Source organism: Entelurus aequoreus, linkage group LG07 (genome assembly GCF_033978785.1).
Source record: "Entelurus aequoreus isolate RoL-2023_Sb linkage group LG07, RoL_Eaeq_v1.1, whole genome shotgun sequence".
Taxonomy (NCBI): Eukaryota; Metazoa; Chordata; class Actinopteri; order Syngnathiformes; family Syngnathidae; genus Entelurus; species Entelurus aequoreus.
In genome coordinates this window covers 27,874,695-27,892,175 of record NC_084737.1, presented here as the reverse complement: position 1 = coordinate 27,892,175, position 17,481 = coordinate 27,874,695, and the positions used below count along the sequence as shown (strand labels likewise).

The following is a 17,481-nucleotide window of genomic DNA, read 5'->3' as shown; positions in this document are numbered from 1 at the left end:
GTTCGACTGACATCTAGTGGTCAAAATGACAATGCTAACCTAATGGTGGGAGAAAAACGAGGAATTTACAGTTGTACAGGAAGAAGAAATTGGAAATATTCTACTTCCTTATTCTTATAACCTACCTGATGTGGTGTGTAGTGTTTTGTTGTTTGCTTTAACTTCTGTGTCGTGTTTCGAGCTAGCTAGCAAACATAAGGTCGACGTTAGCTCACTTGAGGGCACGCCCACAAAAAAATCACGTGACATTGGGTTGAGTACCGTAAGGCCGCTGTAAAGAGGAACACAAAATAAATAATAAAGGCACAGAAATATGTATTTTACATTTTAGATATTGCTTTTATAAAATATCTTATTTTTTACAGGGTGTGCAAGGTCTAATTACCATGAATTGAATAACGTGGACCCCGACTTAAACAAGTTGAAAAACTTAGTCGGGTGTTACCATTTAGTGGTCAATTGAACGGAATATGCGCACTTACTGTACAATCTACTAATAAAAGTTTCAATCAATCAATCAATACTGTAATTGAATTATGCTAAAATCTTACCTAACATAGCAATTTTTTTTAGAATTGCAAAACCACAATAACAACATATGGATAAAGTTTAACGGCCGCTGTGGGATTAGGATTTTATATTCTATCCTTATTATGGGAACTTTGAGTACATTTATAATTTAGAGTCTTACCAAATGTTTGTATCGTTCATACAGTATGTGGTAAATCTTTGTAAAGTCTATTTTACTTTTTCCTGTATGTTTATTGGATGCCCTCATCTTGATGGCTGCAAAACAAGTTTACCTTTGGGTAATATAAAGTAACCTAACTTGATTAATGGTGAGTAATTGAATTATGCTAAAATCTTACCTAACATAGCAAGTTTTTTTAGAATTGCAAAACCACAATAACAACATATGGGTAAAGTTTAACGCCCTCTGTAAACAGGAACACAAAATAAATGATAAAGGCAGAAATATGTATTTGACATTTTAGATATTTCTTTTATAAAATATCTTATTTTGTATAGGGTGTCCAAGGTGTAGTGTACTTCTGCCCGAATGCAGCTGGGATAGGCTCCAGCCACCTCCACGACCCCGAGAGGGACAAGTGGTAGAAAATGGATGGATGGATGGATGGATGGGATGGATATTTACTAATGAACATGTTTTGGTTTTGATTGAGGCAAGTTTGGGGAGATATGGGCAAAGTGGGGGGGAGCAACTTCACACAGGTTGGATAGCTTCCTCCATTTCAACTGATGTGTCTCACTACTTACACACCCATTTTCAGCTTCTCCCCTCTGGACGGAGGTTTTTAGTCCCAAGAGGCAGAACAAAACGGTCCAGATGCAGTTTTTCCCAGCTGCCATTAAAGAACTAAACAAGCTGTATAGTCCTTTTTTGCCCATATTTGCTTTTGTATAATTTATTATTTTATTCATGCTATTCTGGCTTGTCCCAAACTTAATCTGATTGGGATTTTATATTATATAATTTTTATGGGAACTTTGAGTTCATTTACAATTTAGAGTCTTACCCAATGTTTGTATTACTGATACAGTATGTGGTAAGTCTTTGTAAAGCATGTCTATTTTACTTTTTCCTGTATGTTTATTGGATGTCCATATGTTGATGGCTGCAAAACAAGTTTGCCTTTGGGTAATATAAAGTAACCTAACTTGATTCATGGGGAGTAATTGAATTATGCTAAAATCTTACCTAACATAGCAAGTTTTTTTAGAACTGCAAAACCACAATAACAACATGTGGGTAAAGTTTAACGGCAATGTCTAGTATACTGTTTAAAGATACATTTGTAGAGTGGCTCTGAGTAATTGAAAAACACCGTATGTCTTGTATTTAAACAAATTCAATTATTCACCATGATTAAAGGTTGTTTTCTTTTAAAAATACAATAATCTTGAAAACTATTGCAGTCTCAAATAATAAAAAATCTAATTATATGTATTTTTTTAAAAAGGGTTATAAATTCATTAAATATATTTCTTGTATTTCAAAAATAATCATACAAAAAAGATTACATTCTATTGTATATGATTGTATTATTCAATAAAATATATAAGGGTAGATATATCTGAATACATTTAGGTATTGTATTATTAATTTTGCTATTCAATTACGAACCATAAATATAAAAATTATTTTAGCATAATTATGTTCATATGTGCAAATACAAAAATGTAAATACTTGCCTCTAATGTATTTTTTAGATTTGTCACACTGAGAAAACCACTATTTCATATATTTTTTTGTGAATATTTGAATGCAATTAGGTATAATGCCATGATGAAAGGAATGGACACCTTAACAATTAACTTAACTTTATTAACAGTAAAAAGTTTCCAGAATAGCGAGGGCAACGCCTATTAAGTGCAGAAACATCTTGGAAAGCAACAGGACTTTTTTGAAATAATGAGGCAGTTAAACATGTTGAACTCTGAGGTAAAAGTGTTTTGTCATGTCACGTCACTCACAAAAATAGAACATTAAAAGATCACACAAGGAGACCCATGCCTCATATTTCACTTCACGTTTTGAAAAATAGTTTCACAATTCAGGTAGAAGCAGAATGGTGACAAGTACACATGCTGTGTTCCCATCCACACAATTTTCTCTTTGTCTGTCACAAATCAACAAGTGCAGTTTTATTTCTCCATATTTTTTTTGTTTTTTGTCAAACCACCTCAAGTACATTCTGCAATGAAAGGAAGTTCAACTATTAAAGCAGCAAACCCACAATAACAAATTGAGAATACTTAGTTTGGTCTCATTCGTGTTCCCAAAATCAACAATAACAGAAAAGTCACTGTACTGTAGCAATCAGGTATTTGGGTGCTAGAAAGGAGCAGGAGGTAACATATCTTGTGAACTTGAGGAATATGCTGGATACCATTTGGAATATAGCTGATTAATAAATACACAAAAGGCTGAAACAAGCAACATTAAATATTTACCATCCGACTTGTCTGCTGAACGATTACCTTGATTCCAATTAAGTTCTCTTTAGTTTCAGTTTTAGATGCCGAGGCTAAAACATAAGTAGAAATAAAAATCTAATTCTCAGTTAGTGCAGCAACTTGAGTGCGACAACGAGCGCAACGCTGAGGGAATCTGAGAAAGGCTGTTTATAAATTAAATCTACGATCATTGAGAGTATTCAGCAGTAGTTTCAGTGCAGGAGAACGATCACAACAAAGTAAAAGCCATCAAGTGCTTCGGCAATGATTTTATATATATAAGCAGATGATCTACAGGTGCATTCCTGTAAAGGTAAACACAACCCCGGGCCATCTTGGTCAGGGTTTTTCTTGAACACCTCATGGCTCATGGTCTGATCTGCACCAGTATTCACTGTAAAATCCACAATTCTTTGTTTGAGCCCTGCATTTAATGCAAGAGGGAAGCTACTCTACCATCACAAAATTCCCACTGTGTACCTGGGTCATGCAGCAAATAGTCTTTTTTCTGATTTCACATACTGTAAACAGGATATTTAAGGCAGTCCTTTTCAGTTTGTATCCGTAAGAGAGGCACAACTTTCTCAGTGCATATGAAGCTTACCTGACACCATCTTGAACCACCAAACAAATCTCATAAGTGCTGTTTTTAAGTGTGCCACAGTGAGCCTCCCCTCAGAGAATATACTACGGTTCAGGCCTCACCCAAGACTTTTGTTCACTCTCGACAGGAACTACATCTAAACTCATGTCGCTTCTAAACTAGTGCTGTCGAACCATTCATTTTTTAATCACACTTTTGAATTTTGATTAATGGCAGTAAAGTACTTGCTTGTATAATTTAAATTAACTTATATTTGGACACAAATACAATTTAATTGTTGGGGGTTTAAATCACCAAAATGATTCCCGGGTGCGGCGCCGCTGCTCTCCAAAGGGATGGGACAAATGCAGAGGACAAATTTCACCACATCTAGTGTGTGTGTGACAATCATTGGTACTTTAATCTTTAATCTTTTAATTGACAGGATGTCATAAACATTTTAAAAAATGTTTTACTTTACATTTATTTGTTCAAAACTTGGTAACAGTTGTATCTAAAGTCTAGTCAGGTAACCATACACAGTTAAGGTAAAGGAGCATTTAGGGTCAACATTGTGTGAGTAATCTGCGTATATACATGATTAATGCAATAATTATTTGTGATTAATCACATGAGTAAGTCATTATTTTTGACAGCCCTAACTTTGATTGATTGCAATAAAATAAGTAAAATTAAAAGTAACTTTAAAAAACATCCCAAAATTTTGACACAAATGCAATTTCATTGTCAGAATGTCATACACAAAAATGTTAAATGTTTTACTTGAATGAATGTCATTTATTTGCCTAAAACTTGTTAATCGTTTTATCTAAAGTCCAGTCAGGGTGTAATTTGAAGCAAAATGTGCCGGTGAACGCACCAGTCGGAGTCTCCTCACTCATCCTACACAGGTGTATGCAATGGCTTCACAACCCAGGTAACCATCCACGGTTGAGGTAAAGTGCATGTGCTGTGACGATCTATCACTTCATTTCTGTTTGTTTCCTTGTTTTTGTATTTACTACCCATCAGTGCTCTTATTTGGTTCCATTTCCTGTTTGTTCCACGGAGCTCTGTGTTTTTTTCCTTTTCACCCTACATTTAATTGAATACACTCCAAAGACAAGATACTAAACGTTCGAACTGGTAAACTTTTGTTATTTTTTGCAAATATTAGCTCATTTGGAATTTGATGCCTGCAACATGTTTCAAAAAAGCTGGCACAAGTGGCAAAAAAGACTGAGAAAGTTGAGGAATGCTCACCAAACACTTATTTGGAACATCCCACAGGTGAACAGGCTAATTGGGAACAGGTGGGTGCCATGATTGGGTATAAAAGCAACTTCCTGTGAGGAACTCGCGTGGCTGCAATTGTTTGTGACCCCAAGATGCAGGAACCAGGAGAGCGAAGAGGAGGTAAGATGGTTTTATTATCATCAACAGAAAGTGAATGCAGTCTAGCGTGAAGTAGGTCCCAACACAAAGCGATCTTCGAGCACTGAGGAGTGCACGAGACAAGCATAAATAGAACATGCTGATTGGCAGCTGGTGTGGACCGGCTGCCAATCAACGGCAGGTGAGGAAAAAACACAGTGCTCCGCGGAACAAACAGGAAATGGAATAAAATAAGAGCACTGATGGGAAGAAAATACAAAAACAAGGAAACAAACAGAAATTAAGTGACAGATTGTCACATGTGCAGCACAATTAATTGCGTGATTAGTCTGAGTTTCTACATGATTAATGCGCTAACTTTTTGTGAATAATCGCATGCGTTAACTTAACAGCCTTACTTTAAACATAACTGAAGTCAGCTTAGGTTTCGAAAATGTTTTTTCCAAACTGCCCTGCCTCCTCTGGTGTCTTCTAACAACTCTTAGGGGAGGCCCGCCTCACACTTTGAATAGTGCATCCTGATACAATTCTTAAAATGTAAACACGGTGCTTTCTTTACTGCCTGTGCACACCACCGTTTCATGAAGCATCTTAAATTGTAGGAAAAGATGGCTAGTCAACCTTTTTTGAGCATTTTTTTTTTTTTTTTTTTTACTTTTGAGGAAATCCTCCAAGAAGGCACTTTTTAAGCAAAATCACATTTTGCCAGATGATTTAGTAAGAGATAGCAATCAATCGTAGTATATCATTTGCTGTCATGAATTTTTAAATTCTGCTCTCTGCTCTAGTGAAGTAGATAACGCCAGAATAAAACCTCAAATTCAAATTTTTACACTGGAGATTGAAAATAGGATCTGGTGCAGAAAGAACATGAGCCTGCGACGTTCTGAGTAAAACAGTCACGTCCATTCATCTCGCCCCTACCCGCTCACCTCAGGCCACCTGGTGCTCTCCCCTGCTGATGTGTGAGGAGAACTCATAGCGATCCCGGCTGCGGTGGCCACAGATGTTGCACTCAAATGGTTGGTGGAAGCCATGACAGCCCATGTGAATGGTAAACATGACGTGATCCAGGAAGAGGATGTGGCAGTGGCGGCAGTGGAAAGAGCGTAGGCGCTGGCCGTCTCTGTGCAGAACCTGCACCGCCTCCCTGGAGGGGAATAGAGAGCCAGCACTCCTCTTCATTGGAGTGAGGGGTGCAGGGCACGCCCTGTCCCAGTCTAGGTCCGTTTCTTTGGCCTGGCTGGGGCTGGAGGTGGGAGGGCTGTGGGGCAGTCCTACGGTTTGGTAGTGGAGGTGCTGGTTGTTGTTGGAGGTACTTGTGTGTGCTGCAGCCCTTGCGTTGTGCTCTTCAGCTGTGCTCTCTGTGTCTGTAGAGTCGGGACATCCGTTGGGTGAGGTGGTGTGGCTGTGGGCTGAGGGCTGACCATCGCACCCTTCACCTACATCTTGACCGGATAGTACCAGAGGCGCCATTGTGAGCCCGCTCGAGGCTCCTGGAGGAGGCACATTGCTTTGGATGGAGCTCATAACGGTGCGCAGCTCAGACAAAAAGGCAGGATGGATTTGAGACAGTTTCCTCCTGGAGTCTTGCAGTTGTTTCTTGCCCGATCCAGTGCACTCATTAGCTGGCTGGGGGGTCAAATGCTCCCCGTCCCTCTCTGAACCAGAGGACAAATCATAAGGTGCTTCAGGAAGGTCAAGATGGATGTACTTGTCAGCTGGGAGAAAGACAACAGTGGCCATTCACTCAAACTATGCGATATATATATATATATTTATATATACGTACAATAAACATGTCCAGAAGCGCAATTTTGCGGCTGACACACCATTTCGGATTCGGTTCTGTTTGAGAGTTCTTCCCTACAGGGTTTTCCCTTATCTCCAACATCAAAGTGCTCATGTGGGCTTCAAATTAGTTTTCCTTTATGTGTTGGAGTGTTGGAACTTTTGCAATGGTAAATTTTGCTTTATGAGCTATGTTGAATCATGCTTGCTACCCATTCTTAAATGCAGAAGAATCCAGTGTTTCTCACAGATTGGCAGTCTATTTGTGGAAAGGGGTGGAGGGGCACAAATAATGTGATCATACAATTTGCATAATTGGCTATGGTGCATGTATGGTCTTAAAAGTACCAGTAGAGTGGAAAAACAAATTGACTTTATATGCTTACTTGTGTTTCATTGGATCCATTAAATCATCCATCCATCCATCCATCCATCCATCCATCTTCAACCGCTTATCCGGAATCGGGTCGCGGGGACAACAGCTCCAGCAGAGACCCCCAGACTTCCCTCTCCAGAGCAACATTTGCGACTTCCTCCTGGGGAATCCCGAAGTGTTCCCAGGCCAGAGAGGAGATATAATCCCCCCATCTGGTCCTTGGCCTGCCGCGGGGTCTCCTCCCAGTGGGACGTGCAACGAGGACCTCCCTAGGGAGACGCTCGTGAGGCATCCGCACGAGATGCCCAAACCACCTAAGCTGGCTCCTTTCCAAGCGAAGGAGCAGCGGCTCTACTCCGAGTCTCTCTCGGGTGACTGCACTTCTCACCCTATCTCTAAGGGAGATGCCAGCCACCCTTCTGAGGAAACTCATTTCGGCCGCTTGTATCCGCGATCTTATTCTTTCGGTCATTACCCACACTTCATGACCATAGGTGAGAGTAGGAATGTAGATAGCTCGGTAGACCGAGAGCTTTGCCTTCTGGCTCAGCTCTCGTTTCGTCACAACAGTGCGGCAGAGAGACTGCAATACTGCCCCAGCTGCTTCGATTCTCCGGCTGATTTCCTTCTCCATCTTTCCCTCACTCGTGAACAAGACCCCGAGATACTTAAACTCCTCCACCTGGGACAGAGTCTCGTCCCCTACCCGGACTGTACAAACCATCGGTTTCCTGCTGAGAACCATGGCCTCAGATTTGGAGATGCTGATCCTCATTCCAGCCGCTGAACACTTGGCTGCGAACCGATCCAGTGAGAGCTGAAGGTCACGAACCGAAGGTGCCATCAGGACCACATCATCTGCATACAGCAGTGATGCAACCCTTAGCCCCCCGAGACGTATACCCTCTCCGCCATGGCCACGACTCCGCCTAGAAATCCTGTCCATGAAAATCACAAACAGGATAGGTGACAGAGCGCAGCCCTGGCGGAGACCAACCCCCACTGGAAACGGATCCGACTTACATCCAAGCAACCGGACACAACTCTCGCTTTGGTTGTACAGAGATTGGATGGCCCTCAGCAGGGTTCCCCTCACTCCGTACTCCCTCAGCACCTCCCACAAGATCTCCCGGGGGACCCGGTCATACGCCTTCTCCAAATCCACAAAGCACATGTAGACTGGATAGGCATACTCCCAGGCCTTCTCCAGGACTCCCGCAAGAGTAAAGAGTTGGTCAGTTGTTCCACGACCAGGACGGAATCCACATTGCTCCTCTTGAATCTGAGGTTCGACCATTGGCCGGACCCTCCTTTCCAGTACCTTGGCGTAAACTTTCCCAGGGAGGCTGAGTAGTATGATGCCCCTGTAATTAGCACACACCCTCTGGTCCCCCTTTTCGAAAAGGGGAACCACCACCCCAGTCTGCCACTCCCTCGGCACTGTCCCAGACTTCCACGCAATGTTGAAAAGGCGTATCAACCAAGACAGCCCATCAACACCCAGAGCCTTCAGCATTTCTGGACGGATCTCGTCAATCCCCGGAGCTTTGCCACTGTGGAGTTGTCTAACTACCTCAGTGACTTCACTCCGAGAGATCGACGTCAATCCCCCATCATCCTCAGGCCCTGCTCCTATCAGGGAGGGTGTAACTGATGTATTTGGGTTCAGGAGTTCCTCAAAGTGCTCTTTCCAACGCCCTACGACTTCCTCACTTGAAGTCAGCAAAGTCCCATCCTTGCCGTACACAGCTTGGATGGTTCCCTGCTTCCCCCTCCTGAGGTGCTGTATGGTCTTCCAGAACAGCTTTGGTGCCGCCCGATAGTCCTTCTCCATGGATTCCCCGAACTGCTCCCACACCCTCTGCTTAGCCTCGTCCACAGCCACGGCCGCTGCCCTTCGGGCCCGTCGGTACCTTGCAACTGCCTCCGGAGTCCCCTGGGATAACATACCCCGGTAGGACTCCTTCTTCAGTCGGACGGCTTCCCTGACCACCACTGTCCACCAGGGTGTTCGAGGGTTACCGCCCCTTGAAGCACCTAAGACCTTCTGGCCACAGCTCGCAGCTGCAGCTTTAGCAATAGAGGCTTTGAACATTGCCCATTCCTGTTCAATGTCCCCAACCTCCACAGGGATGGCAGAGAAGTCCCGCCGGAGGTGGGAGTTGAAGTCCTTCCGGACAGAGGACTCCTCCAAACGTTCCCAGTTCACCCGCACTACACGTTTGGGTTTGCCAGGTCTGTCCAGAGGTCTCCCCCGCCATCTAACCCAACTCACCACCAGATGGTGATCAGTTGACAGTTCCGCCCCTCTCTTTACCCGAGTGTCCAAAACATACGGCCTCAGATCAGCTGATACGATTACAAAATTGATCATTGATCTTTGGCCTAGGGTGCTCTGGTACCAGGTACACCTATGAGCATCCTTTTGCTTGAACATGGTGTTTGTTATCGCAAGTCCGTGACTAGCACAGAAGTCCAATAACAATCCACCACTCAGGTTCAGATCAGGGAGACCGTTCCTCCCAATCACGCCAGTCCAAGTATCACTGTCATTGCCCACATGCGCGTTGAAGTCCCCCAGCAAGACTATGGAATCCCCTGCTGGCGCCCCATACAGGACTCCATGCAAGGTATCCAAGAAGGCCGAATACTCTGAACTCTTGTTTGGTGCGTACGCACAAACAACAGTCAGAGTTTTACCCCCTCCAACCCTAAGGCGAAGGGAGGCGACCCTCTTGTCCACCGGGGTGAACTCCAACGTACAGGCACTCAGCCGGGGACTCGTGAGTATCCCCACACCCGCCTGTGCCCTCACACCCTGAGCAACTCCAGAAGTGAACAAGGTCCATCCCTTGTCCAGGAGTGTGGTTTCAGAGCCCTTGCTATGCGTAGAGGTAAACCCCACCAGATCCAACCGGTAGCGCTCCACCTCCCGCACCAGCTCAGGCTCCTTCCCCACCAGCGTAGAGACGTTCCATGTCCCGAAAGTCAGCCTCTGCTGCCCCGAATTGGTCCGTCTAGAGCCTCCACTTTCACTGCCATCCACTTGGCACATTAAATCATATCCAATTGTATTTACAATCTGCAAAGCATGTAAAAATACTGTCTAAACATCACAAAATGCCGCAATTTAAGATGGCCCTTTTGAAAATTCTGCTCCGATAGTCTCTGGCAATTTCCGCAGAGTCAGGGTTCTATGACGTTGCGACGGATATCAGCAGATCAGTCATAGTGAAAATATGCAAAAATTAGAGCGCCATGTGCTGTCTATCTTTCACAATTCCTATGTAAGACATGAACGGATATGTTTTTCTTTTTTTTATGCATTCTAAGTCATAAATACATAAATAAATAAAAATCCACTAACAATGGAGTCAATGGGGGCTCTCTATTCCACCCAAAACAGCATCTAAATAACCATCCAAAAATCGCCAACAATACTCTATTTACATATAGTGACCTGAATATCAACAAAATATTAGCAATATTGTTTCTAACGCTGACAAACTATTTTTAGCGGTGCATTGGTAACAGACAGCTAACTATGCCTCTGCTGCTGTACTGTGAGCTGGCCCCGATGTCCTGCTACTGCTGCATCGCGTCTCAACTCATCAAAGTTATTCCAGATTATGAATCATGCCTCTCATCTGGATAATTGGAGAATTACTACGTAAATCTAAAAGTTGTTCATCTGTGACATTCAATTCATACCCGGAGATGGAGACAAGGACACACAACCGAAGTCTGCAGGCAACAACTTTTCTTTTTAACCCTTCGTGTGGATTATGATTAATTCTTCATCTAAATGAGAAGATATGAACATCCTATCAGTTATCATAGCAGTGACAGCAGACATTGTACAGTAAGTGATCATTTTATTATGTTCGTAGTTTGTATTTCTTGTTTAGCCCTTACTGCTACATGATGCTTAGTGTTTCACTAAAGCTGGATCTGTTAAGCAGAGCTTCTAAAACTTGTATATTGTAAGTATTGTACTTGTTACACACTAGCTTTTTGAATGTAATATATTTTAGTTGTAGTTTTAATGACCAAATTTGGGGGTGTTAATGGCATATTCAATATAAATTAGCAGCGAGCTAGCATCTTTTGAAAAGTGGAGCCTTACACTTACGCGCTTTCTATCAGGCATACTTGTTTTTTAGTGTGGTAAATTGCAACTTTACCAGGACAAGTCGCCACCTCATCGCAGGGCCAACACAGATAGATAGACAAACATTCACACTCACATTCACACACTAGGGCCAATTTAGTGTTGCCAATCAACCTATCCCCAGGTGCATGTCTTTAGAGGTGGGAGGAAGCCGGAGTACCCGGAGGGAACCCACGCAGTCACGGGGAGAACATGCAAACTCCACACAGAAAGACCCCGAGCATCAAACCCAGGATCTCCTTATTGTGAGGCACACACTCTAACCCCTGTGTCACCGTGCTGCCTAACTTGTAAATTGAAATTATGCAAAAGAAGAATCTGCTATTCAGTGCATCCAGAAAATGTTCACAGCGATTCAGCATTTTGTTATGTTACAGTCTCGCAAGATTTTTTTATTTTTATTTTGCAATTTTATTAAAAATAAAAAAAACTATGTACAAACTAGCATTTGCTTAATCCTGACATCATTGATGCACCTGACAACCTGGATGAAAACCAACAGTTCTCATCCAACCTGATGGAGCTTAAGAGGTGCTACAGAGAGTAATGGGCAAAGAGGAATGGGCAAAACTGCCTCAAGAAAGGTGTGCCAAGCTTGTGGCATCGTATTCAAAAAGGCTTTAATTGCTGACAAAGATGCAGTATTGAGAAAAGGCTGGTAATACTTATATACATGTGATTTATAAGTTTTTTTTATTTTAATACATTTGCAAAATGTTTTAAAAAACATTTTCACATTGTCATTATGGGGTATTGTGTGCAGAATTTTGAGGACAAAAATTCATGTATTCCATTTTGGAAAAAGTGAAGCGCTGTGAATACTGCACTGTATATCATTACGCACACAGCCCTTCTCATTTCAAGTTTATAATTAATAAAAGCATGGTAATGACTGTTTCTTTTGACCGCACAGTTGATAAACAAAAACTTACCAAGAAACTTCTGTGGCGTCGACCTCTTTCGTTTGGTGATGCTAGCAGCTAATCTATCAACAAAGTGTGGTTTCTCATTGGACGGCTCCAGTGCAGGTTTGGCTATTGGCTCGATATCTAGCGACTCACCACCTACACACAAACAAGCTAATTGGTAAAATGCTGATTGAATAAATTTGCATTACAGTCATGCAGGGACTTTTATTCTTTGGTTTTTGTGTGTTATATTACTGTGCTGTTCTGTCAGCGTGTTGACTGCAGCCTGCAGGTCCTGGCTCTTTTGAAAACTGTGGCAGCGCTCTAGGTGATCATCCAAAGTGCTTTGTTGTTTGTAGCTGCGACTACAGTAGCTGCACTTGAAAGGTTTTCCCCCCAACGGTGAAGAAACTGCAATTTAAAAAAAAAAAAGTAAGAAAATAATCTCTAATCTTCACAATGGATAATAACATACGGTTTGTATTTGATTATGTAACTATAACCCATTCAACAAGAATAAACTATTACTGAAAACATGAATAATAATTTACTGAAATTGTCACAGGTTTGAATTATTTCACTGACTGCTTGATTATCTTTATGTTAGTTGCTTTTATTTGAAAAAAAAAAAAAGTTTATTTTTTGGCTTTACTATTTTTTAAACTTGGATTTCCGCCATTTCAACGTTCTATTATCGTAAACCATCGCAAAGTGACATCAATTTGCAAAATGCCGTTTTTAAGAACATTTTCTTACAAAAACTTTTGAGGGTAGACAAACGCCTATCAAGTGTTGACAGTTTGAATGCAGGATTTCCTGTTTTCACAGCATGCTAAATGTCATATTTTGTCATGTGCCTCACAATACATTTTGCTGAATAATAAATATGTCCTCTGAGCTTCACTGAGGGGGTGGGCATTTCAGATGAAATGACCTCCATCACTTACTGTTATCACATGCAGAATACTGTATGGGATAACAATGAGGAAATGTTATGCAGTTCCAGTAAACTCTTTTATATTGTACATCATATAGCTGTAGTTCATGAGCATCTTGAACCTTGTTGAAAAAGAGATAATCTTATTCATCTTATTTATGTGAAACACAACTTACTTACCCATTTAATCATGAGAACGGTATTGATTTTTTATTCATTTATTATATTTGTGTTACAGATTGAGAACCTGAATTGAAGAAACAAATGTTTAGGAAATTGCTATGGAATGGAAAAGGGATAGAATTAAATGAGCTCTGCTTTTTCCTTTTTTTCCCCTTTTCGGAATTGTTGTAATGAGAAATTGGAAATATGTGTTGTACAAACCCCTTTTCGATATGAGTTGGGAAATTGTGTTAGATGTAAATATAAAGGGAATGCAATGATTTGCAAATCCCTTTCAACCCATATTCCATTGAATGCACTACAAAGACAAGATTTTTGATGTTCAAACTCCATAAACTTGTTGTTTTTTTTGCAAATAATAATTAACTTAGAATTTCATGGCTGCAACACATGCCAAAGTATTTGGGAAAGGGCATGTTCACCACTGTGTTACATGACCTTTCCTTTTAACAACACTCAGTAAACGTTTGGGAACTGAGGAGACACATTTTTTAAGCTTCTCAGGTGGAATTCTTTCCCATTCTTGCTTGATGTACAGCTTAAGTTGTTCAACAGTCCGGGGGTCTCCGTATTTTAGGCTTCATAATGCGCCACACATTTTCAATGGGAGACAGGTCTGGACTACAGGCAGGCCAGTCTAGTACCCGCACTCTTTTACTATGAAGCCACGTTGCTGTAACACGTGGCTTGGCATTGTCTTGCTGAAATAAGCAGGGGCGTCTATGGTAACGTTGCTATGATGGCAACATATGTTGCTCCAAAACCTGTATGTACCTTTCAGCATTAATGGCGCCTTCACAGATGTGTAAGTTACCCATGTCTTGGGCACTAATACACCCCCATACCATCACAGATGCTGGCTTTTCAACTTTGCGCCTATAACAATCCGGATGGTTCTTTTCCTCTTTGGTCCGGAGGACACGACGTCCACAGTTTCCAAAAACAATTTGAAATGTGGACTCGTCAGACCACAGAACACTTTTCCACTTTGTATCAATCCATCTTAGATGAGCTCAGGCCCAGCCAAGCCGACGGCGTTTCTGGGTGTTGTTGATAAACGGTTTTCGCCTTGCATAGGAGAGTTTTAACTTGCACTTACAGATGTAGCGACCAACCGTAGTTACTGACAATGGGTTTCTGAAGTGTTCCTGAGCCCATGTGGTGATATCCTTTACACACTGATGTCGCTTGTTGGTGCAGTATAGCCTGAGAGATCGAAGGTCACGGGCTTAGCTGCTTACGTGCAGTGATTTCTCCAGATTCGCTGAACCCTTTGATGATATTACGGACCGTAGATGGTGAAATCCCTAAATTCCTTGCAATAGCTGGTTGAGAAAGGTTTTTCTTAAACTGTTCAACAATTTGCTCACGCATTTGTTGACAAAGTGGTGACCCTCGTCCCATCCTTGTTTGTGAATGACTGAGCATTTCATGGAATCTACTTTTATACCCAATCATGGCACCCACCTGTTCCCAATTTGCCTGTTCACCTGTGGGATGTTCCAAATAAGTGTTTGATGAGCATTCCTCAACTTTATCAGTATTTATTGCCACCTTTCCCAACTTCTTTGTCACGTGTTGCTGGCATCAAATTCTAAAGTTAATGATTATTTGCAACAAAAAAAAAAGTTTATCAGTTTGAACATCAAATATGTTATCTTTGTAGCATATTCAACTGAATATGGGTTGAAAATGATTTGCAAATCATTGTATTTCGTTTATATTTACATCTAACACAATTTCCCAACTCATATGGAAACGGGGTTTGTACTATGCATATTCAAAATAATTTAAAACCATAACCATAGCAACTTATCATCATAATTGATATATTGTATATACTGGAGGTTCTTTGACCCTAGGTCTTATTCACATTTTACAGTCACAACCAAATTTTATTGAAGTCAAATCAGGAAATGTGGTTAATATAATTGAGAGCAACATGGGAACATGATAACTGCATGCATAGAGACAATGAATACAAATGAAACAAAATATCTAAATGGCACTAAATAAGATAAAAAAGTGATTTCACTTAAATCTGAGTTTGAAAATATTTCACTTAAAAAGCAGGTCAGACATCAGCTTTGTATTAAAGTGGTCATATTATGATTTTTTTTTTATATACATTAAAAACACTTCCTTGTGGTCTACATAACATGTTTGTGTAGACCAATCAATTTTTAATAGATTTTGTTTTACAGACATCTTCATGCCGCTTTCTGACCGTCTCTATAGGATGCGCTGTTTTTTGGGATATCCGTTGAAGTCACATGTTAGAAAAACATCACAAGTTGTGCAAATTCCAAACGGCACGTTGAAGGAAGTATGAAGGAAGGCAAGCTTGTTTTATAAATATCTCCACCATGCCTTCATTGCTTGATTTATGCAGATCCAAAACACACAAAAACAGGTACCAATAGGTAAGAAAAGTTGGTTTTGCAATATAGGTCCAATTTAAATAACATGTAGATATTTTTTCTTCATCTATCTGTGACTCACCCAGAAAGCGTCTGTGACAGTAATACAAGAGCTTTATGATCAAAAATTACAATTGTATATTTTTAATATGAGATATGTTCCGATCAGGGTTTTTCAAGCTGATTCCAAAACCCAATATCCATAAGTGAGATCGGCCGATACCAATACTGCTACTGATCACATGTATTAACTGTATATTTTTCTATTTATTTATGTTTGTAGCTATTGACAGTTTAACAGTATCAACGCAATATTTAAAGTAGTTCCTTATTGTTGTTTATTACATATAATTGTTTGAGCTAAAAAAAAGTCAACAGTACACAATAACCCCTGAATTTGTAAAAAGCTAGTTTTGCTACTAGTATGTATTCTCCTGGCTTGCGCTTGGTGTGTAACATGTTTAGCCTCGTCCTCCAGAGACAATGTTACTTAATGATGATACTTAACTAAGAAATTAAGTTTATTTGCTGTGATGGAGGTGATTATTATTAGCTTTGGGGAGCGGTTCCACACTTTGTATGGAGACCCATAATTACAGCCAAATAAAAATAAAGACAGTGTTAGCCAGAGTAGATCGGTGTTTCTGATTGGCACTCAAAGACATAAATCGGCAAAGGCGATCGCATACTTTTTCACAAATCCACTGATCGATCGGCACATCTCTAAATGATATATCTTTTCATTTCATTGGTCTACTTTGACTTTGTCTCAGTTGCTCGATAAAAGGGCTACTAGTATCTATTATATTCATGTGGGTGGCGTCTGCAGGAGTATGCAGATCTGCACTGCATCATATTGAGAGCTGTGTGTAATATTTTTACTATGCAGGAGCTAAAATAAGGTAATATACATTTTAGAGCTTTCATTATGATGCAATATACTTCTACTCTAATTCAAATTACAATAATAAACATGTTAAACTAATATATACTGTATATGATGACTATGTCAATCAAAACAGCATTATGATATTTGATAATTTCTGATGCAACAAAGATCGTACAAGTTATCATAACGTTGTATGTATACATGTGATAATTATACATGTCCTATAGTTTATTTTAGTTTTCGTGATGTTGATTTTACTGCTCTTTCCCTTGAATTGCTTTGTTCACTGCATAATATTTTTACTGGTTTAGGTAATGTGGTAGCCATTTGTGTTATTATTATTTCTGTAGTCCTGCATATATTAAGTTAAATTAATTATTTGTTTTTTTATGATAACTTGGGCCTACTGCGCTAATGCACTTTGGTGTTGGTCATTGTGGTGGTGTTTGATGGATACTTGAGCCTACTGCACTGCTGCACTTTGGTGTTGGTCATTGTGGTGGTGTTTGATGAATACTTGGGCCTACTGTGCTACTGCACTTTGGTGTTGGTCATTATGGTTTTGGTAGCCATTTTTGTGTTATTTATATTTCTCTGGTACTGCATATATTAACTTAAATATATTTATTTTTTTAATTAGAAAGTCATTTACATTCTGTGTCATTTACAGCACCTGTGACGAGACCATATAGGGTCACACAGGTGAAACTGATTGGACAAATGTCGGGTTGAGAGACTGGCGGTGAAAACGTTTTTTGACCACTTCTCACGCAACACTTGACCCTTAGTTTTGTTTATAGCTTTGTATGTAGTTAAAGTTGTTTTTCTTAACCTTGGATGGAATATTGG

General features: G+C 40.5%; 1 protein-coding gene across 3 annotated transcripts in view; it reads right to left on the bottom strand.

Annotated features, from left to right (window-relative positions):
* The window catches only part of LOC133653621 (zinc finger protein Eos-like), a 68,398-nt gene that overhangs the window by 24,717 nt on the left and 26,200 nt on the right, over window positions 1-17,481 (bottom strand). For all 3 annotated transcript variants that reach the window (XR_009826753.1, XR_009826754.1, XM_062053111.1), the window contains exons 6-8: window positions 12,459-12,614; window positions 12,228-12,359; window positions 5,890-6,678 (exon numbers count right to left, since the gene is read on the bottom strand). Coding sequence is in view for 1 of the 3 variants with exons in the window: in XM_062053111.1 (XP_061909095.1) it covers window positions 5,891-6,678; window positions 12,228-12,359; window positions 12,459-12,614 (1,076 nt within the window). In the remaining 2 variants the exon portion in view is untranslated. The remainder of the gene's footprint in view (window positions 1-5,889; window positions 6,679-12,227; window positions 12,360-12,458; window positions 12,615-17,481) is intronic.